This window comes from Marmota marmota, unplaced genomic scaffold (assembly GCF_001458135.2).
Source record: "Marmota marmota marmota unplaced genomic scaffold, marMar, whole genome shotgun sequence".
NCBI classification, from domain to species: Eukaryota; Metazoa; Chordata; class Mammalia; order Rodentia; family Sciuridae; genus Marmota; species Marmota marmota.
In genome coordinates, this window is record NW_026000051.1 from 9,901,025 (window position 1) to 9,928,720 (window position 27,696).

General features: G+C 39.0%; 1 protein-coding gene across 12 annotated transcripts in view; it reads right to left on the reverse strand.

Annotated features, from left to right (window-relative positions):
* Positions 1 to 172: 172 nt before the first annotated feature.
* Cntrl (centriolin) overlaps positions 173 to 27,696 on the reverse strand; it is an 89,789-nt gene continuing 62,265 nt past the window's right edge. For 8 of the 12 annotated variants that reach the window (XM_048813170.1, XM_048813173.1, XM_048813175.1 and 5 more), the window contains 23 exons: positions 26,004 to 26,190; positions 24,495 to 24,808; positions 22,884 to 23,092; positions 20,865 to 21,057; positions 18,334 to 18,464; positions 18,065 to 18,205; positions 17,834 to 17,960; positions 16,249 to 16,413; positions 15,350 to 15,509; positions 14,156 to 14,271; positions 13,857 to 14,074; positions 11,527 to 11,684; positions 10,275 to 10,348; positions 9,118 to 9,306; positions 8,485 to 8,710; positions 6,655 to 6,860; positions 5,772 to 5,813; positions 5,561 to 5,701; positions 4,108 to 4,374; positions 3,869 to 3,931; positions 2,249 to 2,455; positions 1,041 to 1,124; positions 173 to 614 (listed from right to left, as the gene is read on the reverse strand). In XM_048813170.1, coding sequence (XP_048669127.1) covers positions 1,059 to 1,124; positions 2,249 to 2,455; positions 3,869 to 3,931; positions 4,108 to 4,374; positions 5,561 to 5,701; positions 5,772 to 5,813; positions 6,655 to 6,860; positions 8,485 to 8,710; positions 9,118 to 9,306; positions 10,275 to 10,348; positions 11,527 to 11,684; positions 13,857 to 14,074; positions 14,156 to 14,271; positions 15,350 to 15,509; positions 16,249 to 16,413; positions 17,834 to 17,960; positions 18,065 to 18,205; positions 18,334 to 18,464; positions 20,865 to 21,057; positions 22,884 to 23,092; positions 24,495 to 24,808; positions 26,004 to 26,190 — 3,600 coding nt within the window. In that variant the 3' untranslated portion in view covers positions 173 to 614; positions 1,041 to 1,058. The other 4 variants (XM_048813172.1, XM_048813176.1, XM_048813180.1 and 1 more) reach the window with 4 other exon arrangements.

The following is a 27,696-nucleotide window of genomic DNA, read 5'->3' on the forward strand; positions in this document are numbered from 1 at the left end:
ATAATGGTTTTATATTATTTTTGAATCAAGAAACATTCATTGGGAAATAGAACCTACTTCCAGGTAAAGGATAGTAAAACCAACTAGAAGATTGTCATTTTCTTGGAAATAAGGCAAAATTTGATGGCTTTTAGATGCCACAGATCTGTGAAATTTAGATGACAGACCCAAGTTGAGTGTATCTTTTATTTTTATATGAAAAATAGATTTTAAGTTAATCCAAAAATAACTTGAAACTATATAAAAGAAGAGGGGCTTTTAAGTTAAGTACATTCTTTGCAACTAGATTTACCAGTGTATAGATTCAAATAATGCAATTAAGGTCAGCATTGTCTTTATAAAAACACACCACAAGATTAAAAACAAAGGTTTTAGCCACCTAGGAAACTGGTTTAAATTGTTTACAACTATTCCCATATATACAAGTGGTTTACAAAAACATTGGCATTAATGGTACAAAAGCACAGTAGAGTGCACTTTCAGCATCTTGATTCACTGGATCTTGATAAAACCACACAACAATGCAATTTGGAAGTTAGTGAGGTAGTGGAGAAAGTGTCCTCAGATACATTTACACAAGACATCACTCCTCGTCCCGGTGGGCCATCCTTTTCCTACATTGTAAGATGAAAAGATGGAAAGGATGAATTAAATTCTTTTAACAGTGAAAACTGTCTTAATAGGCGATGGCACAATGGCTGACAGGAAAAAAAAATCACAAATTTGAGTACCTCTGGACTGTTTCTTTTTCATCCACGGCCTCATGCAAGCTAGGCAAGTGCACTACCACTCATATTTTTCAGGCCCAAAAGTTTAAGATGAACCACTTCAAGATTATGAGAGAAAAAATTAAATTTTTTTTTTTAAGACCTCTGGAATTGAAGATTTTCCAATTAAAAGTGCTTGGTTTTAAAAGATCTCATGTGCTAGAGATGTGGCTCAGTGGTAGAGGAGTGCTTGCCTACCATTGAAGGCCCCAGGTTCAGTCCCCAGTACGTAAGGGGTGGGGGGAAGAAATAGAAGAACTCTTTAACATGTACCCTATGAGCAGGAAGCTGTTAATGGCATCCGTGTTGGTAACTGACTGGCAGTTCTGATGGGCCTTGTAGAACCTGGAAAGAGCCCTGAAAAGAAATGTATAAAACATCAGGCCCAAAGGCCAGCCCCCCACTCCAAGCTAGTTCAAACCTTTATCCCACAGAAGGCTGGATTTCAGCCCCAGATTTTTAAACAATTCCAACAGCTTTGTCCTACTCATGCTCCAACATCTCTCATTTTCTGGCATTCAGAGCATCGGAGTTCTTCTGGATGCAATCTTGAGCTGATAATTAAACCTGGCCCCTAAACCTCCACGTGCTCTTCTCACAACTGGGCTGCTACAGAGCCCACCTATGTTTCCATGCCCAGTGCATCACACTCTTCCTTAACACTGCCCTGAGGCCATGATGGTTCTGGCCTTTTCTGCACTAGGGTCCCACTGCAGAGTTAAGGAAATCATATTCAAATCTTGGTTCTGCTACTAATTAGCTTTGTGACCTGGGTAAGTCACTTGCTCCTCTTTGGCCTAATAAAGAAGTTGTCCTTGAATGTTCCTTGTGGTTCGCCCATTACAATAAACAGCTCAGATCAGACCTTAATCAGACCTTTGTCTTCTGCTACATCCTTAATCAGGTCATTTATCTTTTTAGTATAAAAAGACATCCCAGAATGTAAGGATAAAATGGGCTGTTATCTGTAAAGTGTTAACATAGGTGTGTAAGTCTCCCACAGAAAACCTTTATGAAATTCAGTTTGTTACAGTTCAAAATTTTTACTGCAAAATAATATTAGGCACTATTATTAATAATCATCTTTCCCCAGGATACAGGGAAACAGACAAACTAAACTAAGACTCAAACTGGCCTCATAGGTCTAAGATCTTTACATTGACCAAGTAGAAAATAAGGAAATCTGGAAATGGAGGACAGGAAGAATAGAATTAATTGCATTGCTGTCAGGTCATGCACTCTTCAGTGCTAATCTACTTGCTAAGCCATCAGCTTATTTTTTTGGATATCTATGAGCTAGGCAATTCCAGTTCTCCCACAGGCCACAAAATACTGAATCTGCTAAGACAAATTTTCCAGATCAGAAGGTGGCATTTAGATCCTGAGTTCTCTGACCCTGAATCCTCCGCAGATTCAGCGTGTGCCTCAAAGTTTCAAGTACTTCCAAAGTAACATATTAAACTCTAAGGGCTTCCTCTTACCTGACTTTGCCCAGGGTGAGAGTCATCTGCAAGCGAAGACTCCAGGTGAGACAAACTGGGTGACAATGTTGAATCTATAGAGGTGCTGGTGACCAATTCTCCTAACGCATCCACTTGCCTCCTCAGACTATGTAAAGTGCCCTCCGTCTGCCGCTTTCCTTTGATTAATACTTCTGCTTGCTTGGACATACAGCGTCGAAGCTGGGCCTGAAAAGGGTTAGACAAAACAGGGTTTTATGCAGAAGTCACAGCTTCTCACGCTCCACATCTGAGAGGCCAGCCTGACCCTCATGGAGCAGGAGTGACTGCTGGAAATGCTGAGTCCTTAAAAAACAACTGAAGGAGCTTCCAGGGAAGGATGGACACCCCTGTGGGCACAACTTTTACCATCTATGTTGTCATTAACTGGATCTTTGAACCAGCCCATTCTTTCCACTGTAGCAATGCTTAGGATTTCCGCCTCTCCTGCCTTCCCACTAAATTGCTACCTCATCTCTTTGTTTGCCAAGAATCAGATGATTAGTTGATACTTAGAATCTTCAGTGTCTCCTCACTAGGTATTTAATTCACAGTGCCTCTTGACCTTTCCTTATGCTTTAATCTTGAAGTGATTCAGTCTGAAGCAGCACCCTCCACACACACTTTCTGCAGTGATGGAATGTTCTATCTCTGGTTGTATCTATCTAGAGCAGCCACTAGACACACATGGCTACTAAGCACTTGAAATGTAGCAACTGAAGAATTGAATTTTTAACTTGATTTAATTATATAACTGACTAAAATTAAAGCAGCCATGTGTGGTGGGAGAAAGTCACTGGAAGTCACAGGGCTCCTCTCAATGATGCAGTACTGTTCCCTCGCAGGCCAGCTGTGTAGGGCAGCCATTCCCTAAAGGTGAGTCCTGTCTTTTCATTCTACCTCCCTCTCATTTCAACTCCACCCATACACTTAACCCCCAAATCTTTAGGTTAACACTGGACACTAAATTCTAGACTCCACTAATAGACTTTAACTGCATGTCTCGCAGGGCCTCCAAAGCAACGTATTCTGAGTCAAACAATTCCTTATCTGACACTCAACCCTACTTTTCCAGTGTTCTCAATGTTTCCCCAAATCACTGGCTTATGGTGTTCTTACAGTTCATCACTATGTCTCCATTTCCTCTTCCAAATACTTAGTTTCTGTCAATTCTAGATGAAGTAAAGCAGCGTTATGTAGTTAAAGAACACTAGACTTAACACCAGAATTCATGTTTTGTGGGGTGTTAGAGATCAAGCCCAGAATTTTGGTTATTGCTAGGCAAGTAAGTGTTTCATCACTAGCTACACCCCAGCCCTAGAATCTTGAACACTGACTGTCATTCATTGTTGTGTGACGTCTACTTCTCTGAACTTCAACCATGTCATCTATAAACTTCTCAGTGCTGCAAAATAGTGGATGTGAGAGCAGCTTGTGAATGAGAAATTTCCCCCATTTTCCCCAAAGTGCCAAGTATCTCAAACCATTTTGTTTTGTTTTGTGATGCTGGGGGTGAGCCCAGGGCCTTGTGTATCCTAGGCAAGTGCTCTACCACTGAGCCACGCCTCCAGACTGGTTCTTATTTTTTTTTAAAAGGGTAACCTTGAGTCGATCTTCACGGTGCCGCAGTCTCTCTCGGAGTGCCTCCCCGCGCCAGTGCTCATCCTTTTGCAAAAGGAAAAGGGAGACATCCATGAGTCACCCAGTATCATGGGTGGGAGACAACCAGCCTTTCCTACCCCCGCACCTCCAAACCTGTTTTTAGCTTAACTGGAGGATGGAGAAGGTGGAAACAAACTATCCTTCTATGAAGCTGAGGGAATAGCAGGATACACTCTTACCGTTATGTGAACTTGGGAAAAATTTGGTTTTTCTTCAAATGGTCTCTCATTCACAGTGAATGGAAAATTCTCTTTTAAGCTTTCCAACTCTCCTTCTAGGTTTCCATTTCTTTCCAAAATAGCTGTTATATCTTCTGGTAGTTCTGGAAGAAACTGGTTGAGATTCTTCAAACTGGTTCTTATTTCGTCTTTAACCTCAGACTTAAGTGTCCTCATTGCATCACTGATTTCTATTTGTCTTCTCTCCAGATCTTTTTGGTTTGCCATCTAAACAGAGTTAAATATACTGAGTAAGGTTTGGGACTTTCTTAGAGGTCAGCTATTGAATTCGTCTAGTATTTATAAAGATCTGTAGATATCAACTGCAGACAATCCCGGTCTTATGATGGTTCAACTTAAAGATGTGTATGTTTGAGATGGGTCTCCCGTGTTGCCCAGGCTGACAACTCCAAGCATGAACTGGTTTTGTGCTTTCCACCTGGTTACATGTTATCAAAGTTTTCCCCTGGATCATTTTTTCTTGTTTGGGGATTATGTTACTAGACTTGTTTCTGGCATAAAAACTAACATTTTAACGTATTTCTTTGGGCCATGATAAAGTTTTATGTTAAAGAATTACCACTTTTTTCCCTTTCAATAACTAACATAAAAAGCTTGGAGAATTTTAGTATTAGGGTTTTTTTTTGTTTCTTTGTTTTTTTAAGTACTGAGGGTTGAACCCATGGATGCGCTACCACTGAACTACATTCCCAGCCCTTTTTATTTTTTACTTTGAGACATCTCAGTTGTTCAGGCTGGCCTCAAACTTGTAAGCCTCCAGCCTCAGCCTCCTAAGTAGCTCAGATTACAAGATTATAGGTGTGCATCCAGCTTTAAGAGATTTTTTGTCTGTGTTTGGCAGGGGGGACCAGGGATTGAACTCAGGGGCACTCGACTACTGAGCCATATCCCTAGCCCTATTTTGCGTTTTATTTAGAGACAGGGTCTCACTGAGTTGCATAGTGCCTTGCTTTTTCTGAGGATGGCTTTGAACTTGTGATCTTCCTGCCTCAGCTTCTGGGATTACAGATGTGCTGAGAATCTATTTTTTTTTTTAGTTGTAGATGGACAAAATAGCTTTATTTATTTATTTTTCTGTGGTGCTGAGGATTGAGCCCAATGCCTCACACCCAGCAAGCACTCTACCCCTGAGCCACAACCCAGCCCCTTTAAGAGAGTTTTAAAAGCACATTTTTAACAAATACTTTTTTCCCTTGGGGAGTTACATTTCAAAATTTTAAGTCAAATCTGTTTTTACAGAATCTTCTTATAACCAGCCTTTCATGATTTCCATAAAGAAATAATCCTCTTAAAAGATACCAAATCTGTTACAACCTATTGGAGTCCTGAGGGCAAGGAGTGTTTACTGACCCCTCCTGCCCAGGCTGGCCAGCAGAAGGTCCTGGTCACATACCTGTTTCTTGAGCTCCAGGTATTCCTGCTGCATTTGGGTGAGCTCCTTCATCAGGCGCCGGGCCCTCTCGTGGTTGTCCTGGGCTACCAGCTCCATCGTCGCCATCTCCTTCTGCATGCAACTCTTCTCCTGTTTTTGCTCCTAGAACAGGAGGAAAATGACTCTGTGGTCCAAACATGGCAGTGTTGCTGCTATTGGCTCATATACTCACTATCTCTATAACTTCATCTCCTCCTGGCCTCAGCTTCTCAGGCTGTAAAATGGGGATAAGTCTATTTACTTCTTTGGGGTAGGCAGAGTATAGCTGGGAGTACACATATGTCAATCTATTACACCAAAGTCTGAACCCCAGATCTGCTGCATCTTTGATAAGTTACTTTCTCTGAGTCTCCATTAATTGTCTGTAAAATGGGAACAACAGTACCAATCATCAGTGTTATTGGGAGGATTAAATTTTAAACATCTATATTCTATCTTTACAGTTACCTTGTCTATCGATAGTTGTAAGAATATCACCCTCTGGAAACACATACCGTTTAGAAGTTCCTTTCATATAACAGGGCTCCCTCAATCCAACCAGAGGATTATTTGTGAAACCACTGAGCTCACCTGCCCCCACCTATCACAAATGGCTCCGAACTATTTGATTATCACCACCTGATTTTATTTCAGGGATAAAAGCATAGTAGATTGAGCTTCCTGGTTTAGGATAATGATTAATGTTAATGCTGACTGAAAAGGCCAGGATGAGAATAATTTTTAAGCAATGACTGCAGCTGGGTACAAATGTCTTCCAAGCCCTCTCCAACGCCCTCATCCCCCACAGTGGGCCACAGCAGAAGCTGTCTCAACTTTGTGCTGACACTAGTTCATGGGATGCTCTCCAGCCAGCAGCCAAAGCTACTCTGGGGCAGCAGTGGAGTCTCAGGCAAAACTTACCACGAGCTTCAAGAGTCAATCTCCATGAACACAGCAATACCCGTAGCTGGGTAGGGGGTGGTTGGTGGGCTATTAACGTTCTCTGCACTGGTGCTGCAGGCTGAGGGCTTAACTGCATCATAACCTCATACACTGTCAGGGCAGCAGCTACTCACAAGGAGGTTTTTCTCCAGCTGGCTCCGCTGGACCTGGAGTGCATCCTTCAGGCTGGCCACCTGCTTCTCAGCTTTCTTTCTCTCTGTTAAAAACTGGTTCCGCAGGAGACTGAAGTCTGCCCTCATAGCATCTGTCTCTTTCTGTAGAGCCCGTAGCTCATTCGACTTTTCCATTAATTGCTGCTCCCGTTCTGAAAGCTGCAGCTCTGAAATAAGCATTTTACAAAGTTCAGCAGGAGATCCTGAGGCAGCTGCAGGCAGAACTTTCCTTTCCTCACAAGGTGACAGGCTGTCCACTTGGAGCTTCCCTCCATTACCATACCTCACCAGTTTGCCCTGACCACTCCAAAGACCAGGAAAGATCCAGGTAAGGCACATCCTGAAGTAACTGGTTCTTGGAGGCCTGATCCCAAAGTGACAAAAACTATCCTTCCTTTGAGTCTCCGAGACAAATGAGAATAAATACAGTCCCATACTGAGGTGCAGGAAACATGCAACAGACTGCTGATTTTTTTTTTTTTTTTTTTTTAATAAAACTTGATTTGGGGTGGGATTGTGGCTCAGTGGTAGAGTGCTTGCCTAGCATGTGTGAGGCCCTGGGTTCGATCCTCAGCACCACATAAAAAATAAAAAGAATAAACAAATAAAGTTATTAAAAAAAAAAAAACAACAACTTGATTTGGTACTGGGGATTGAACCTATGGGTGTTTTACCCTTGAGCTACATCCCAGTCCCACCACCTTTTTTTTTTTTTTTTGAGACAGGGTCTAAGTTACTGAGATTGACCTCAAACTTTCTATCCTCCTACCTCAGCCTCCAAGTAGCTTGGAGAATAGGAGTGCTTGACTGCGCCTGGCTTGTGGACTTTGATTTGATTAAAGGGAAGCACATCAGTACTTCCTCCTACACAGGAGGTGGTGCAGTAGAAAAGGCACAGGATTTGGAGCTGGTTCTTACAGTGGCCTGAGCCCCGTGTTACAGATGAGGAGCACACTGTGAGGAGCACACTGCCTTGTATTCTGCTAGAATCACATATGCAAATATTGGGGACAGAGTAAGCTTACAAATAAAAATGCTTACAAATAAGAGTAATATTTAAAAAAAAAAAGATTTTTCTTATCACCCTATTTAGAGTAGCACCCTACCCAGACTTCACTTTTCAACACCTCTGCTACAGTCAGAATTCAGCATATTTGTTTAGTCTCATTTTCATTATGAAATGACTGGGTCTGGGTGTATCGTAAGTTGCTAGGGGAAAATGAGTGACAATCCTTTCAGGCACCAGAACCATAACATTTTCTGAGCACTATTAAACCCTGTGGCCTAAGAAAGATAAAAATTATTTATTGATGACCATGTGTCCTGGATTTTCAAACCAACTTCATTTACATAAGGTTCAAGCAGGAGTAAACTGACTCAAAGGCAAATATCTGTATTCTTTACCATTTACTATGTCAACTGAGGACAGAAGAATTGTTAATATTGTTCGACTGGCTGAGCAAAACGGATCATTATTCCTAAAGCTCAAAGTGTACTTGACAGTGTCTTCCACACTTCTTTGCCTCAATATTCCACTTTCTTGTGATAACAAAGGAGGCAGTCTTAGGATCAAACTTCTCCAGCAAGGTACACGTTCCCTTTGTGTCTCTGCTCCTGTCTCTGCATCTCTCCCAGGGGTGCCATTCTCCTGCTTTGCTTCTCCTGCCCCTTCCTGGGCCCTGGCTGGGGCCTGGGTCCTTCATACACTTTACAAGACAACCAGCAGAGCTACCCTTCCACCTTCCCTGCCCTTGCCCCATCCCTGCCCCTGATTCATTTCAGGGTACACACTGGTCTGGGAGAGCGTCTTCTCCAGGGTCTCCCCCCACCGCTCCTCTTCTTGCAGAGTCCTCACGCGCTCTTCTGCCACCGACATCTGCATGAGCACCTGGTTCAGTTTGCTTTTTTGGTCCATTAATTCTTTTTCCAGCTGGTGCTGCTGCTCCTTCAGTGTTACTTTACTGGCTTCTAATTTACTTTCTTCATTCTCTCTCTCTTTATGGAGTCTCTGAAACATCTTAATGGAGAAAAATCTTAGTCATTATAAATACTCATAATAAAAAATAGCTCATAATAGTGTCCTAGTACAGATTCCAGTACTTCTGGCCCACAGGCCAGAAAAATCCTTTGCAAAAGTGATGACGCAAGGGCTGGAAAGTCACCTGGGCAGCGTGAGGAGATTAAGCAGCAAAGGGCACGTGGCATTAAGATTCTTTACAGGATCAATGTCCTATGACTTTAAGGGACCATCATGTATATTTATCACAACAGAGTCATAGAGCTGGTGTAAAAGTCACACCTAGTTGTACGTTAGAGAGACACAAAGGCCACGGGGAGGGGCTTCCCAGCAGCTTTCTGTCACAGGAGAAAGCTCATACAAGTAATAGAAGGCTCCTTTCATGTATAATCGTGAATGTGTAGTACCATTTCTTGCTGGTCTAGCTTCAGCTTGTTTTCTTCGATCTCACTCTGAAGCGCTTGGAGTTGTTGTTGTTTAGCTTCTGCTTCTTTTTGACAGTTCTCGAACCTCTCTACCCACTCATTGATGTCCTTCTGCAGCCGGGTCTGCTCACCAAGCAGTGAATCCTGACGACTGGTGGTATGAAGCAGGTCCTGCAGGTAGAAGAACAAACTGAAAGGACTCACAAAGCTTCCGGGAGTGGCCAGTGCCAATCCACCATCTACCAAATTTGATGAAATGAGAAGCATAGTTTCCATAGCCTTTATCTCAACAAACTTACAGAAGGATTCAGGAATCAAACTAATTGCTGGCTTTCCTCTTTTTTAGTGCCTAAAAAATAAGGAGTCAAAAAACCAGCAAAATACTCAGCTCCTCTCAGCTTATCTGCCTTGTCACTGAGGTGGGTAGGAGGAAAACAAAAAACAACAAGCTACCTCACAGCATTGTTCAGAAAATTAAATACCTCTTGAAGGAACACAAATTAAGCATTTTAAAGCATATTTCTCACAATAATATTCACAAGAACCTTTGTGGGATTTTTTAAAAGTAGACTATTTTAAGTTTTATACTTCTCAGAAGCACAATATTAAAGGTATAAGGAAAAGAATTTAGATGTTAAATCTAACTTCATTTATGTAGAAGAAAATAAGACCCAGAATTTGCTTGAAGTTCTTTGAAAATCTGATTTTAGCACTATTCTCACAGGACAACACTAAGTTACCTTAAGGAAGATGATGAGAATTTACAGGCTCAAGAATCTCCCCTATCCAACATCCTGCTCTGTTGTTCAATAAGTAATCAATTCTAAGCTTTATCTGGAAGTCTTGCCTGTTCCCTTTGGCCCTGGAGGAGCTGCAGAGGAAATGCACGACTTTGGTCTAGCCACCACTCTACGTATTTGTTTTGAGTAAAACTTCATTTGAATCAAGAGTTCTAGGGCCCAAATAAATTAGAAAACCACTGCTCTGTACCAAAATATTATTTGAGGGTTGCATTATATAAATGGCCCTATGATCTGTTGGTGTGAATGGAAACCAGCTTACTTGACTTTTTTGTTATATTACCCAATTGTCTGCGTGCCTTTGGGATACTAACAGAAGATTCTACTTGTTAGCCTTACCTGTTTTGCTAGGTTCAAATGGTTTTGGACATTAGCTAGTTCCTCCTGTAGCGACTTCACTGCTTCTCGTTTTTCTACAGAAACAGCATTTTAATAAAATAATATACGTGTATGTATACATGACAGATTTTCATCAACCACCTTCCCAAAAAAAGTACAGCAAAAGTGAATTCAAACATATTTCTGTAGAATGAATGACAATGTCACACTCACTTATTAAAAGCCAAAAGACAGGGATAAATACACAACCCATATCTTGGCTAGGAGCCTAGGTTTTTAAAGACTTTCATATTCAAAATCTTACATTAAAAACTTTACAGAAAATAGCTGCACCAGTGGCGTACACTTGTAATTCCAGCAACTTGGGAGTGGAGGCAGGAGGATCACAAGTTTGAGACCAGACTGGGTTAACTTAGACTCTATCTCAAAAAATAAAAAAATAAAAAGGGCTAAGCACATAGCTCAATGGTAGAGATTCAACCTGAAGTACTGAAAAAAATTTACAGATAATATTTAATGTTGAGATGCATGACGTAAAAATATGTACCTTTTACATTTCTGGTAGAAATGTAAAGTTAGTACTTTCCAGGAAGACAATTTAGGAACTAAATTTATATCTATACTGTCTTTGTCAATTACTAGTTATGTGACTGAACAAATTACAAGAACACTAAGCTTAGGTTTCCTCATCTGTAAATGGGTAAACAATAGTTTCTATCTCCTAAAAATGTTATGAGGATTAAATGAGAAAATGTATCAAGTCTAGGGCATAATAAATGCTCAACAAGTTATTATTAGCTAGAATGACATAGCAATTTCTCCTAAAAAATTATAAAGATTTGGTAATAAAAGACATGTTTTCATTTGCATTAAAGTACACACATACACTCCTAGGGAAAACCTGGAAGAATATTTACCAAACTGTTAATAGAAGTTACTTTTTTTATTTTTATAAAAAATATTTTTTTTCATATTTTTTGTTATGTTTTAAAATTGTTCTCTAAGGAACATGAATTCAAGTTTCTAGACAAATAGATCAGCTGAGATATAATTTACATATCATGTATGTCCTATTTAAAGTATACAATTCAAATGCTTCTAGTATATTCAGAGTTGGGCAACCATTACCACAATCTAATTTTAGAAAGAAACTCCTTGCCCATTTGCATGAAGACTTCTGTAATAAGAAAAATCACACAAAGAATTTAACAAACAGGGAAAATCACATCTCTCCTGCTCTGCTGCCTCCTACCGTGGAGCTGTGGCTGCACTGCTGAAACGTCCTTAAGTAGTGACAGCTTGTCTTTGTTTAGCTGGTCCACCTCCTGCTGTAGTTTTATGACATTCAATTCCAAGTTTTCTAAGTTTGATTGCTCCATTTTGCTATTTTCTTCTGTAGTTGCTAAAACCCTATCACACAAAATAAATCAGATGGTCAATACGAAATAGTTAAGCACACATAAGATATGACTAAGGAATAGTGTTACCTTTTCACAATGTACAGTTATGGAAGGTCTGAATGAATATAAATCTTAAAATTCAAGATTGTTGAACTCATTTTTTTAAATGAAATCTTATCAGGTTTCTAAATAGGAGATTCCCCCCAACCTCGAAAGTTACTGACTAAATTCAGGTTTTATAAAAATCATGGATAAAAAATGGATAATATTCAGAATTCCAAATATCTGAGGATCAAAATTGTACTGCTAACTTGTGATAGGTGAAAAAGCAGGAAACACAATGGTATGTATCATACGGTTTTTCCATATCATAGACATGCCTGAGGGGTATTCTACATATCAAGGGAGGCCAAAAGTGTAAACTTGCTTTTTTCTGGATTCTTTCACTCAGCACAATTACTTTGACATTCATCCATGTTGTGTATCAACCCTTCATTCCTACAGTATTCCACGGTAGACATACTACAATTCGTTTACTCATCTGCCAGTTTATAGACATGCAGGCAATTACAAATAAAGATGCTATGAACACTTGTCATACTATGTGTAGAAATATGCTTTCATTCTCTTGAGTAAATACCTGGGAGTGTAGCATGCATAAGGCTCTAGGTTCAATCCCCAGTACTGCAAGAAGAAAACCAAAACAAAACCTAGGGGCAGAATGACTGAATCTCTGGGTAGGTGTACTTCTGATTTTTAAGTAACTGCCAAACTGTTTTCCAAAATACTCGTAGCATTTTACATTCCCATCAGATGTACATGAAAGTACTTCAATAACATATGGTATGGTCATGTTGATAAATGTGTAGTGAATATTACCTTATGGTTTTAATTTGTATTTCCTTAATGAGCAATGTTGCTGAGCATCGTATCACGTTTATTTGCCATCGTATATATTCTGAAGTGAAATGTCTGTTCAAATCTTGTATTCATTTAAAAAACTGTCCTTATAGCTGGGCTTGGCAGTGCACACCTGTAATCTCAGCAACTCAGGAAGCTGAGGCAGGAGGCTTGCAGATTTGAGGCCAGCCTCAGCATCTTAGCAAGATCCTCCATAACTTACTGAGACCCTGACTATCTCAAAATAAAAAATAAAAAGGGCTGAGGATGTAGCTAAGTGGTAAAGTGCCCTGGTAATTCCCAGTATCAAAACAAAACAATTTACTTTTTTATGGATCATGTTTTTAGTTGCCAAACCTAAGAACATTTTGCTTAACCCAAGATCACAAAAAATTTTCTCTTTAGAGGTTTTATATTTAGGTTTTGCATTTCTCTTTATGGTCGGGTTTGAGTTAATTTTTGTATACAATGTGACATACAGGTCAAGGTTTCATTGTTTTAATTTTGGATATCCAATTGGGTTAACAACATTTTTTAAAGAGATTATCTTTTCTTTACTGAAACAATACTTCTGTATCTTGGCCAAAATCAGTTGTCCATATATGTGAGAATTTATCTCTGACTTTCTATTCTGTTCCAATGATATATTTGTCTACTTTATACCAATACCACAGTGTTGCTTACTACAGTTTTATACTGAAGTCTTGAAATCAGGTAGTGTTAGCCCAAAACTTTTGTGTTTCTTTTTCAAAGTTGTTTTGGTGTTATGCCTAAAAAATTGCAAAAATTCTATTCTAGATCCTTTGCATTTCTATTTGAACTTTAGAACCAATGTGTCAATTTCTACAAAAAACAAGAATGGCTACTGGGATTTTTTTATTGCAGTGTTTTGAATTTATAGAGCAATTTGAGGAGAACTAAATCTTAACAATATTGTCTTCCTAGCCAATGAATTAGGTACTTCTCTCCATTTATTTCCAGCATGTGTTATTTCACTTCAAAGACAACAACAGATTATTTTAAAAAGTCTTTTTGAGGAGGGAAGAAAAGCTAGAAGTAAATTCACCAAAAAACACTACTGCAGAATTATGCTACCATGTTTGAATATTTTTTTTCCTTTTCTGTAAGTTCTAATTTTGTTTTTTAAAATACCTTCTCAGTTATTTTTATTTTATTTATTTGCAAGACTAGGGACTGAACCCAAGGGCTTGTACATGTGAGGCAAGTGCTCTATACTGAGCCATATGCCCAGTCCCCAAATCTTATTTGTTCTTGCTCTCACCTTTTGGTTTGTGACAACTTCTTTTCCCAGCTGTCACATTTCTCTTGGAGATCTTCCTTTTCTTTGCTCAAACACTCAACACATGACTGTAATGCCTGGATCTCAGCAGTCATTCGATCTACTTCCCGTTTGTTCCTCTCAAGGAGCTGTTTCTGCCACTCTATTTCCTCTTTCTGTTGCTGGGCTGCCTGCTGCAAATTCTCTAACTCCATTTTCTCCTAAATCAGATAAAAGAGGACTCAACATCCTAAAAGAGAAAGACTTCAGTTTGCTAAGGGGACAACATCTCTGTTCATTACCTCTAGCACTTCGACCTGAGTCTTCTCTAACTCAGTCACCTTCTGGTCCTGCTGTAGCTTCAAATCTTGTAGTTCATTGTTTTCAAGTTGCAACATGTCCAAAATGTTCTTTAGTTCTAATGGACAGAAACAAAGCATAGCCCATGCTGTTAAGTAAACTTGGAAACGTTTATAAAATGAAACAAAAAATAATGCTACTGACTGGAAGAAATAACAGATGATCAAAAAAATTTTGTTCAGCTGAATAAATGGTGCTAATTACATATTTAACAGAAGGAACTTTTAAAAGTATTGTTAATTATTTAATTTGTTAGAAACATTAAAAAAAAATTTAACAAAGAACTACTTTGAAAAGCATTTATATCCCCACAATAGAATGAACTAAAAACATTTTATACAAATAAAACTTAATCAAAATAGGAAAAACTTTATGTAAAGATTGAAATGATTATAGTTTTGCCCTTTGAAATATAGACATTTAAATATTAACTTTTTTCTGATTATAACAATATTTGCTCATGGAGAAAATTTGAAAAAATACAAAAAAGTATTAAAAGAAAAAACTGAAAATATATCATTATCCCAACATACAAAGATGATAATCATTACAATAGCATTTTGTAGTATTTCCTTCCAGGAAAACACACACACATACACATACACACACACACACACATTCTAAAATAAACTGGACTATACTCCATATTCAGTTTTTATTTATTTTTCACTATTCTCTTGAGCACTTTTGAATGTCATTAAATATCAAAAATATCATTTTAAATTGGTTATTTGTTTCTAAATTTTTGTCATTATAAACATTACTGTGAAGCATGTAAAAAGATGCCATTTGTGTATGAATAAAAATGGGCTTGCTGGCCCAACAGATGTGACTTTTTTAAGAGTCTTGAACCTTGAAAGAGTATTCCAGTGTACACTTCAAAGGATCACAGGCATATACTTGCCCTTCTGTCAGTATATGCTGGTCAACCATGAATATAATTATTTCACTTTTACATAAACCATATTAAACTGAATGCCAGAATATAATATATTCCTTTTATAATAATCTGCCTTTACTTGCTTATTAGTAGTAAGGTTAAGTTTTAATTGAGGCTTATTTGGTCATTTGTATTTTTCTATAACCTATAACACAGACATTTCCAACACCAAACTTTATATGTTCTTTAAACTTACCGGTTTTGTATTTAGTCATTTGCCTTAAAACTACCTGAAGATTTTCTTCCTCTTTTTCAATTTCCTGCTTTATAAGTGCAAGTTGAGTTTTTTTTTCACTAATGTGGACATTCAGTTCTCCTTTCTGAACACTCAGTTCTTCCAGAAGCAATTTTACTTCCTGTGTTTAAAACAAAAAGTTACCCTCCCCTATGAAAATATGAACTGAAATTCCTCTAAAATCAATTATGTTCTTGTCTCATTTCACAGAATTTCTAACTTAGAAACAAGCTCATTTTTGCCTTTGATGTCAAGAACAGCACGATATTTTTCACTAATATATTTCTGAATAATGGAAGAAAGTAACATCTTTACATATATACACAGCACTGACCATATGCAAGGCAACACGTTGTAGAGGAAAAAAGGCTGATTTCAACATAGTCCTTGACCTCAAGGGGCTCAGCAGCCCTAGTGCAGAGGTAAGGCCGGAAACAAGCACACTCTTAGAAAGTCAAGGTGCTCGAGGAAACACAAAGAACGTTGCCATACTCAGGAGAGGAAGAAACTCCTTCCAGAGCAAAAAGTCAAGGGTATCTTCTGAGAAGGCAGCAGGTAGCCGGGCCATGAGAATCAGGTGGGATCTGGCTAGTAACAGGGCAGAAAGGCTATTCCTAGAGAAGAAATGAAATGAGAAAGGCAAGAGACAGGAGAACCTTAGCCATATCCAGGCAACAATATGGGTGCACTTCACATCACAGACATAGCATAGCCTGGACACACAACACACACCAAATAGCATTAGGGAGGAGGCAAGGTTTCAGGAATTTACATCTTCTTCAGAGAAAACCAATGAAACTACCTCAAAATAAATCAATGGCATTTCTAGGACTCTTAAGAAAACCTACTGAATATCATACCCTGATGTGACTGCACTTCTCAGCAACTTCAGTTTCTCCCAGACTCAGGGCTTCTTGGAGATCAGCTTTTGCCTGGACCATGCTTTCTTGGAGTAGCTGCAGCTCCTCCTTTTTATGCCCTAACTGCTTGTCCAAGATAGCCATCTCCTGCTGCTGACTTGTCACCTGAAAAGGGAAGAATGCAAAGTCTGACAAAGGCCACAGAGCCTTCAGTGCTACCCTGGAGATTAAGTATTTATTTAGGCCAGCTAAAGAATGTGGGGGCAATCAAAAGCTTCAACCCCAGTCCCAAGAACAAGGAGGGCCAAGCTTGGAGGTGTGAACATGGAATACCTAATAAAGACCTTGAGCTCTCATATTTAAAATCACTCGGATCACAAGAACAGAAACATGATAATAGTGATTACCCCTCAGGTTATGGTTTTCAAATAACTTTCTTATATATGTATAAAATAAGGTGTGTGTATGTGTGTACACACCTTAATTCCATTTTGGTAACAACCTTGGCAATGTAAATTAGGCAGAAATTTTTAGAGTTTATTCACCTTTTTAAGTTTAAAAATTACTTATAATTTTAAGAGCAATACATATTTGTTTACAGAAAAAGCAGTCATAAACATGGAAATGAAGAAAAGAGAAAAATACTTATAATGTGCCCTTATCAAATGACCACTTTCATGCTTGGTTTAAATGCCCCAGTGTTCATAAACATACTTAACAGAAAAGTATGCCATGTATTAAAACTCATATCTTTTACACACTAATGGCCATAGGTGGGCTCTTACGTGATTGGTCCAGTGTTAAAGGTTTAGTCCCCAGAATGTGTCACTGGGAAGTGGGCCAAGTGGGAGACCTTCGGGTCATGGGGATGGGCCCTTGAAGGGAATAAAGGGATCCCACCTCTTCCTCTTCCCTATGTTCACTCCCCAGATGCTGCCAAACGCTCCCACGATGATGTGTTGCCACAGGCCTAAAGCAATGCGCCCAAGTGAGCATGGGCTGAATCCTCTAAAACTATGAACCACACAAACCTTTGTATTTATAAGCTAATTGCATTGGGTATTTGTCATAGTGACAGAAAACTGACACAATAATACACTGTACTGAGTTGGGATTTAAACTTATGTTGGACTCTACACTTTTCTGACATACAGCCTCATTTATTTATTTATTTTTAAAAATATTTTATTAGTTGTTATTGGACCTTTATTTATTTTTATGTGGTGCTGAGAATCGAACCTAGTGCCTCACACATGCTAGGCAAGCACTCTACCACTGAGCCACAACCCCAGCCCCTATTCTTTATACTTTATTTCATATTTTCCAATGTTTTCTACAATCAAACATGTATTACTGGGGCTGGGATTATGGCTCAGTGGTAGAGCACTCACCTAGTACGTGTGAGGCACTGGGTTCAATCCTCAGCACCACATAAAAACAAATAAAAGAAAAGTATTATATCCATCTACAACTAAAAAATATTTCAAAGGTCTTAAAAAATCTGTATTACTTTCATAATCATAAAACAACATAAGTAGGTTTTAAAGCAGTATGAATTTTCTGTTCCAGGTGTCTACTGCCATACCTGGCTTTTGAGCTTTTCCAGCTCGGCTCTCTTGGCTTCAAGGAGGGTCTCAGATTCTTTAAGGACCTGCAGGTGGTGACGCTCATTGTGTTCTGCTGCCTCAATGTCTTTTTGAAGGTTCTGAAGCCTAGAAAGCACCAGCAGTACTTGAGCAGACTCTATGGATAGAGATCAGGACACAGAGCTTGTCCCCTGCACACACCCCTGCAGCCCAACAGAGGCCTGACTTACTCTTCTGTTAGCTTTTCCTTCTTCTTGTTTAAACACTGGAAGTCTGCATCTTTTGCTGCTACAACTTTGTTTACTTCTTTCAAGATTTCTTCTTGCTTAATTTTGTGCTGCTCCAAATCCTCAGTATCAGCTTGGAGCAATCTAAAACACATCATGTTATTCCCCCAGGCCCAAAGACTTAACATGCACCACTTATCACAAACCAATTATTACCTTCTTAGAACCAAACTTCACTCATCACCTCATATAAGCTTAGGGACTCCACCTACCTCAGCTGCTGATCGGCTTTCACAAGGTTAACAGCAGTTTCCTGTGCTCTCCTTTCTAATTCCTCAGCATCTGATTCGATTTGCAATAAATTTCTCTTGGCCTCAGTGAACTTTTCAACAGCATTTTTTGTCTAGAAAAGAAACTGCATTAAAAGCAACTCACCTACAATATTGACTTATAGTGCCTGGCAGTGTAAACGGGTACAACTCTTGGAAAACAAAACAGAAAGGCATGAAGATGTTCATTTGCTTTGACTCTATACTTCTCAGAAAAGAACTGTGAAGCAAAGAACTACTATGTAAAAATGTATTAAAATGATATAAAACTTGAAATACAAGATTAAGTGACAGTACATTAAACACAATAGAATACTATATAGCTCTGTGTAGCAATATGCAAGAATGTTAACCATATTATGTTGGCCAAGAGAAACAAATTTAAAATCTCATAAGTACTCTGAGAGCAACTATATAAAACAAAATCTATGTCAACAACGACAAAAAGCCTCTGCAAAAATAGTCATTTGAAGATGGTGAACTGTAGATGATCTTTTTATTTGAAAACAATATGTAATACTATTAGGTCATTTGATTAATTGCCAATTAAATGCCAATGAAGTGATTTTACCAAGATTCTATGTACACTGAGACTCCTGCTGTACTGTAGATATTATCAAATCAAGTGAAAACTCATTTTGTGATGATTTAATTATGGTTAAGAATACAAATACTGAATTCCTTTGAAGTAGTTAAAAACTCTTCCTGCTGGGTATGGTGGCACACGCCTATAATCCAAGTGGTTCAGGAGGCAGGAGGAAGGAGGATCCCACCTTCAAAGCCTCAGCAACTTAGTGAGACCCTGTCTCAAAATTAGAAAGCATTGGGGATGTGACTGAGGTTAAGGGCCCATGGATTCTATCCCTGGTACCCCCAAAAAAGAAAATCTTCCTATAAAATATCTGGCAAAAAACACTTTTTTTTTTTTTTTTTTTTTAAATCAGCTCTGTTTTTCTGCCTAAAACAAGCTAATAATAACATCAAAAGGTCTAAAAATAAGAGTTTGGTTTGTATTTCGGTCAAGCACTGATTCAACATCAATCAAAAACCTGAATTTCTGCAGTTGTACTGAAGTCACGGGAGTCTGTACATTAAATTTGTCTATTAAGTATCCCACGTGCCTGCCAAAATGCCAGCAAGCCCTCTAAGGGCTAGGTATTTACCACCCTCTCTCTATTCCAGAGAGCTGCTCTCTGTCAGTTATCAACAAAGCACTGGACAAAAATCACTACATACTGCAGAAGGCCACATTTCTAAGTAGCCTTTTGTCCCTCCCATGTCAGGTTTTAACATCTCTGGCACATTCTTTACAAAATGAATTGTAAAGAATTTTTGTGGGGGGCTAAAGGGGAAAGAGCTTCTCAGCCCTGGTTCACTTACCACCTGTTCGTATACAAGTGTCATCACTTTCCTTTCAAATACCAGTGATAATTTTTTCTGTACTACTAACACCTATTTTCTCTCACAGTGATCTAATATGTGACAAGGACTCTTCTAAAAAGAGATAACTTTTTCCATTCTTATTAAAACCAACACTCACAAAATATATTTAATAACTGAAACCATTTTAGTTCCTGGCAACAGATTTCTATTAATTTAAATAGATCCAAGTTGAAATAATAATGTAAAAATAGTAGTTCCTGTGGTGTACCATGTGGGTAAAGGACTTTTTTCATCTTGAAATTCTCATTTAACTAAAAAAGCTCTTCAGTAGCACAACTTTGTAACTCTGGGTCAGTTATAAACCTCTTTGGGCTATATCTGTAAACTGAGTTGCCAGGAGGGTTAAATGAAGTGGTATTTATCAATGGACCATGTCTGACAACAGAAGGGGCTCAGTAAAAGGAAGCCACCCTCACCCCACTCCAAATTTCCTCTGTGTTGTTGTCTTTGAAGAATACTATCTTGGACCAAAATTATATTATTATTCCCATTACCATCTTAAAGAAAAAGTAAGACTTGTGAGGTCCCTATGGCTTTCTAAAAAATTAAATGGCCTACTTAAGAAACACAGCAGAGGGCTGGGTTTGTGGCTCAGTGATAGAGCACTTGCCTAGCATGTGTGAGGCACTGGGTTCTATTCTCAGCACCACATATAAGTAAATAAAATAAAGGTCTATCGAAAACTAAAAAGAAAAGAAACACAGCAGAGCCCAAACACAAACACATACACACATGATAAAATAGTGGAATATGCTGAGAACTAAATTAACTTCAAAAATCTTAAATATGCTATTTCATTTCATTCATACTGAACAGCCTACATATTCTTAGCCTGAATTTATAGATGAGAAAGGCAAAACTTGAGGACTTCAATGACTTGCCCAAATTCTGGCAGACTCCAATCTGGAACCTGGCTATCTGGCTTGGACAACTGTGTTCTTTTCCCCTGTTTTCTTTGCAATCCAGGCATATAACAGTAAGCTGCCCCCCACTCACAATGAGTTCACGCCACAAACCACAAGAAGACATACCTTCTCTTTTGTGCAGGCAAGTTCACTCTCAGCTTCTGCCAGGAGTCGGTCAGCTTCCCTGAGTTCTGAGCGCCGTTTCAGAAGGGTCTTTTCTATGCACTCAATTTCATCTACAATATCTTCATGGTGTTTGAATGATTTTTCTATTTCTAGTTCAGTCATAAGACTCTCAACATTTCCATCAATGAAGTCCCTAAAAAATTACATTCACAAACATTAAAAGATTTTTAAATGCAGACAATATGAATAGAACCTATGAAAAAGATGCACAATGATTTTCTAATTTTATATGGGAAGGGACAAGAGAAGCAGCTACATTTGGTTATATTCAAAATTAATGTCCACCTTTTTGTTAAATATGGAACACTACTGGCAATAAATGTATATACACAGAACTTATTATGGAATGGTTTCTCCTTTTAAAAATAACAGCAAATATTTCCATGTTGTTAGTATCTGGCTAAGACAGTGCTGATACATCCATGCTTCTGAATGACTGAAATATTCTGAATAGATTGAAGTATAAAAATTTACTAACAGAATAATCATCCATTCCCTCAAAACTGTCCTCAAAGCCCAGATTTTGTGATTTATTTCATTCTGTTAAACAATGTTAATACTAAAAAGTTAAAAGGTTTGGTACAAGATTAAAAAACCCAAGCTTAACCTGATAACACTATTTGACAATGGGACTATCCATGACTGCATGACAGAAAAATATGAAAATAAATACAACATATTTTTCTCCTTAAATAAATGTATACAGATGATATTTAACTTTTTTCATCAATTTTGTGTTACCCAAATTTCCTAATGATCATTTTAATACACCTTTATAACTGGAAAAAGTAGTGGATATCCTATACCCTAACATCCCCTTCAAAAGACCTCAAAATATATACTACTAATAGATACAACCCTCTCCAATCCTCCAACACTGAGTCCCAATCTTCCTGGTGTAGCCTTTGCTTTCCACTTCTAGGCTTTTAGTCAGTCATATGTCTATTCCTAGATGGCAGTGACCACAACTCATTTACTCTGAATCCTCCGCAGGCCTCTCACCTATCCTGGGACCTGGGCTAGTCTGCCTTAAGTGACAAAAACTTGAGACATGCCACAATTCACAGAATATTACTGAAGATGGGTTTTTATATTACTGGATTGAAGCAACAGATGCTACAACTTTTATTATGCCAGGCACAGGGAAATGGAGCCTCCCCGATCTCTTTCAGAGATGGAGGCCCAGCCATTGTTCTCAAGGAACTCCTGGGTTCCTCACAATATTTTGTGGACAGTGCTATACCCAAGGTTGCTAACCCAGAATTAGGGGGTGCCTAGGAGGAAAAAGTCTTTGTGTAAAACAGATCCCTAACCTTTGTCTGAAAGACAGAGTAGAATCAGGCAAGGAAAGGGAAGGCATTTCAGCAGAGGATGGCTCACATCAAGGAAGAAGCAGGGAAAAACATGGTGTCTGGAAGGCCACAGAAAAGCCAGGGGTGGAGATCAAACACTGTATGAGGGAGGGAGGGATACAAAGGAGAGGCGGGGCTCAGATGGTAGCAGGTGTTGTCACTATGATGGGACAGAAAGTCAGTGTCCAGTATATAGAGAGAAGACACTGGAATGCCAGTGTGAATCTATTACAGTGGCTGAGGATGAGAAGGATGAAAGGCCAGAGCGGCAGTGGTCAAAGGGCCAGTTTGACAGCTTTTTGTATGTAATCAGCAGGACTCAGAGGCCAACTAGATGCCTGGGGGGAGTAAGGGGAAGGGAAATGGCTGTGCTGTTCTCAAGATTTGTACTGTCCAAAGTATGTGGCTACTAATTAATTAAAATTAAATTTAGTTCTGTTCCTCTAGGTTCCAGCAGTCACATTTCAAGTGCACAATAGCCAACATGTGACTCGTAATTACTGTTTTAGACAGTTCAGAAATAGAACATTTCCAAAATACCATATCCATCTGAATTATGAAAATATAATGAAAAAATTATGAAAATATAATGGCTAATAATAATTACTTTCGTTGTTGATGATTCTGGATGGTTCTATGTAATTCTTCTACTTCACATTCTAATTCTTTCTTCTCTTGCAAAAGACCATCAATGTTATGTTGCAGTTCTTCCATTTCTTTCTCAGACTGCTGCCTGGATGCTCTCATCCACCGTTCCTCCTGTCGCTTTGATTTTAAATGCTGCATTATGTCCTCTAATCTAGAAACTTCATTCTCCTGAAATACAGGGGAAAAAAATGCAGTACTGAAACACCAGAGAATGTATTTCCCCTTTTTCCCCCAGAAGCTGAAATTAACTGTAGTTAAAGTGACTCTATAGGCTGAAAAGTGATGGCAGATTTTGACTTTGTATAAAAAGAAAATTTAAGGTGAGCCCATTTTTTCACATGCCATAGGTGAAACAGATGGACTGATCTAACTTTTCTATCAGTGTGACTATGGTTGCAAAACATCCACCAAGACTCTTCCAAATGTCTGCTTCTGACATTCAGAATCTAGAAGAGACAGATGGAAGTTTCTCCTTCCTCTGGACACACAGGAGGGGTGTCATCTGAAAAGGTTGCCCAGAGGAAGAGATGTTTTGCCTGGATTAAAAAAAAAATGAAAAAGGGAAAACCTGAGCTAAAAAAATAATATGTGAAAATGTAAGAAATCATAAAGGTATACTTTGGAAACTACATAAGTAGTTAAGTACTTTCAGAGAATAAAAGAACTGGTGTAAGAGCTTATTAATAAATGCTGAGTAGAAAGAATGGCTACAGATACAATGTACAATGAAAAAAAATCACAAGAGAATCTGAGTGACTACCAGTGTAACCATGTTAATGCACAAAGGCCCTCTGAAGCCAGTCTGAACCATTAAGATAGTACTGTGACATGGTACCAGGTGTCCTAGTCCTTTACTTTCCCTCCAATCTGCTGAAAATGGAAGGAAAAAAAAAACGAACAAAAACCCACCAGTCTCCCGGTGCTTTGAGTTTGAAATGGAGCTTGGAATGAAGTTTTATTGCTTTAGAACCCAAAAGTTAGAAATTAATTCAGTGTTAGGAAGTTATCTGTTCTTAGATTCCTCACACAGTCAATTGTAAGACCTACAAATAAATGTACAGTTATTAAAATACTTTCTAAAAATACTAGTAAAATCATAGGGAAATACTTATAATATGAAGTGGGAAAACTGTACAAAAATAACTATAAAATTAATAATGATCAATAAATACTACACCCAGAGATAATTCCCATCAAAACCTGCTGTATGCTCTTTAAACAAGTGTGTATACATATATGTGTACATGCACAGGTATAGGCCCTATTATGTGACTATATCTACAAATACACATTAATACAGCACTTGTTAATAGAAGATACATGAAAATGGTTCAGTTTTGAACTGAAGGCATTTCTATAATAAAATGGCTAACCAAGTTTTAGACTGGCCTGGGACCTTAAGTCCTATCCAAAATAGCATTTTAATAAGAGAACTCTTACTCAGTTCTAAACATCAGCCTCACAATCACACTTTTGGAATACAACCTATTCATAAAAAGTCAACTCATGTACATCCTTATCAGGCATGCATGGAAACGGTGTGGGTAGAGCTGGGTATCTTTCCACTTACTAAGTTATGATGTTCTGGCACGTTGCAATGTAGAACACCCATAGGGATGAGGGGAATGGAGAAGCCTGGGGGTGGTGGTCCATAAACAGTGGGGGCTCCAGCGGGAGGTGGGCCATAAACAACAGTGCCAGGGGTGAGAGGTCGGCTGTTGTTGGGCAAGGGAGGAGGTGGTGCATACAGGGCCATGCCCTGGGGTACAGGAGAACCATCAGGAAGCACAGTATACATCAAGTATCCAGAAGGAGGCACAAATGGGGGCTCCTCTTGTTCATTCATTCCGCTCTCTTCCTGGCTATCTCTTTCACTGTCTCCATCTTCAAAAAATAAACAGAAGAGTATGTTACCCCAGGGTTTAGTAGAGAACAGTAGATTTTGACAGAGATCCTGGAAATACGAGAACAAAATTCTCAAAAAAGAGTCTGGTGATGTAGCTCAGTGGTAGAGGGCTTGCCTAGCATGGGCAAGGCCACAGGTTCCACCTGTGACACTGAAGAAAAAAACAAACAAAAACAAAAAAAACACTCTGAGAAAGGTCAAAAGCAATTCTGAGATCAAAACAGATTTAAAGTGTTTTCAGCAGCGGATACTTGAGTTTTTCCTAAGCTTATCTTGGTTTATTTCTTTACTCACTAGTTTATTCATTGATCCAGCAATCATTTGGATGCCTGTTTGATGCTACATTAAAGATTAACAGAGATGTGCCATGAGATAGGACAGCAATGGCATCACCCAGCATTTACCACTCTCATGACACCTAATACTCTCCAATATGATGGCTTACTTACTTGTTGCCTCTAAAAGGAGGAGCTAAATTTGCTCATCACTGACAAAGAACCTAACACATTGCATGTGCTCAATAAATAGTTGCTGAATGAACATATCCTCAGAAGGTAGTACTCCTATATTAAAGATTAACAGTCACAGAGCAGATAAATAGTTTGCCTATGATCACAATTATTAAGTGCAAGAGCTGGGACTTACCCAGGTCTGATTCTTCCCCTGAGTGCTTTGGAAGACACACCTATAATACTCTGTTTTAGTAGAGCTACCTTACTGCCATGATACAAGGAATCAAGGCCCTACACTCCAGAAGCACAGGCAAAGAAGCCACTTGGTTGGCCTGGAGGAAGCAGGTGGAGGAAGGCTCCATGAAGGGAATGCTGTTTTAGGACCTGGGACTTACTGAAGAATGAGGAGGAATTGGTTTGGGAAAGAAAGAAAGGAGGAAGACATTCCAGATACAAAGTTTAAAATATGGAGCTTTGGGGCTGGGGATGTGGCTTGGTGGTAGAGTGTTTAAACTCTGGAGGTTTGAGAAAACTGGTGCTGTATCTTAAGCAGTCAGGCATGGTATGGGAGGTAAGAGAAGTCATTGGCCAAGACCAGGTCACAGAAAGCCTCACAGAGTAAACTAAAGAGTTCGGACAATGTCTATGGATTTCAGGAAAACAATAAAAAGATATTAAACAGGCAAGAGAAGTACAACTTCTCTTATGTGATGTGATTTACCTCTATTTGAAAATGATTTATGTAACCCACTCCTGATTGGTGAATAGACCCAGTATCCTGAAGCAGGTGGAGGTCCACTGCTGTCCTTTCCCTCTTGTCCAGACCGTGGTTTTCTGAAAGGAGTTGAGGCCATGTACTTGAGGCCCACACCAGAGTCCTTGGTAGCCTGGGAACTATGGCTGGAAATCTAAAATAAATGACAGGACAGCACACCGTGTATTACAAATGGAAAGGCTGACTCTGAGAAATGTCAAAGTCTGCAGGAATGCTGAGATGTAGCAAAGCTGAGAAAGCACTTGGTTTCTTTTCATTATAGTAATTATTATTTTTCATAGTCAGAAGTGAGATGTGATTACAAGGTCACATAAACCACAGTTCCATACACATGATTCAGTTTATTTACTTGCATCTGGACTTGATCAACAAGACAGTATTAGGGAAGCCATGCAGAGAGAAGGACTGTGTAAGCAATGGCTGGGGTCACGGCAGACTAGTCTGTGAAAGGGAAAGGCTTGAAGTGTGTGAAAGCAACCAAACTGATGTTTATTTAATCTCTTCAGAAGTTATTTAATGAAAGCTTTCTCCTGTCTTTTGGTACCATTTTCTAGAAATAACAAGTCCTTGACAATGTTGAAATGGTAAAAGCACATTACCTATCTGTTTGGGTTAGTTTTATGCCATAATTCCCCATAAGAGAAATGAAAACAAGCTCTCGATAAGTGAGCAGGTCCCTGTGTTTCAGTCTCTCTTCTACCTGTGTTCATCTTTCCTGTGCTTTCTCTTCTTTTGCCTTGTCTTAATAGTCTAGCACTGCAGCAACAGACAGCAGCAAACTTTCAGTGGAATCTGAAGACACTAGTCATCTGCCGCCCTGGGAGCCTGGCATGTCTTTAAAGCTCGACTCTGCTATTCTCCACCCTTTCCAGCCCGAAGTTCTAGACTCCAGGCCATATGTTTTGTTCTAACATACAGTGCTTCTGGTTGTGCCCAGCGTGTAGGCTTCCTTTAGGTTTCTGGAAGGGAGGATCTCAGATTCTGCTCTTCAGGTTCTGGTTAAACTTAAGTAGGTTTCTGAGATCCTAGCAAGTTGAAGGCTGCTTCTCCCCTTACTGTTGCTAGTCAGAAGGATGTCACCTAGCTCCTCTGCTTTGGTTGAGTACATCTTACATAGTCCATTCCTTACTTTCCACATTCAGGTACCTGACTATTTGGTCTCCTTACCATTCCTTAATCTCTTCTTTTTCAGCTTCACTGATATAGCTCTGGTTTCTTTTGTCCTTCACTTGAAAGAGTTCAAACAGCCCCACAAAAAGTTCTCCTTGCCTTAAGTTTATACTCCCAAGTCAGCCAGAATACTCTTCCTACCCTGATCATGTTAACATACAACCTCAGTTCCCCATGACCTAAATAATTCAGTGAAAGGGATTCTAAAGCCCCTTTAAAAGAAGCATGACCCAAATCTACTTTTCTATCTCCCTCTTTCATTGTTCCCATAAACCTCCAGAGTCCTACAAGGGTACTTGCCATGGCTAAGCCAGCTTTCCCCTTCTACACAAGCTGTTTTCTCTCTCCCCAAAAGCCCATGCTGCTTGCTAAGTGCTGACCTTACGACACTGAGGTGAAGTCTTCCTTCCTGAACTTTCTCATGAGATGATTTCTTAACATCTCTCTGTAACAAATCTGTTATCACAAT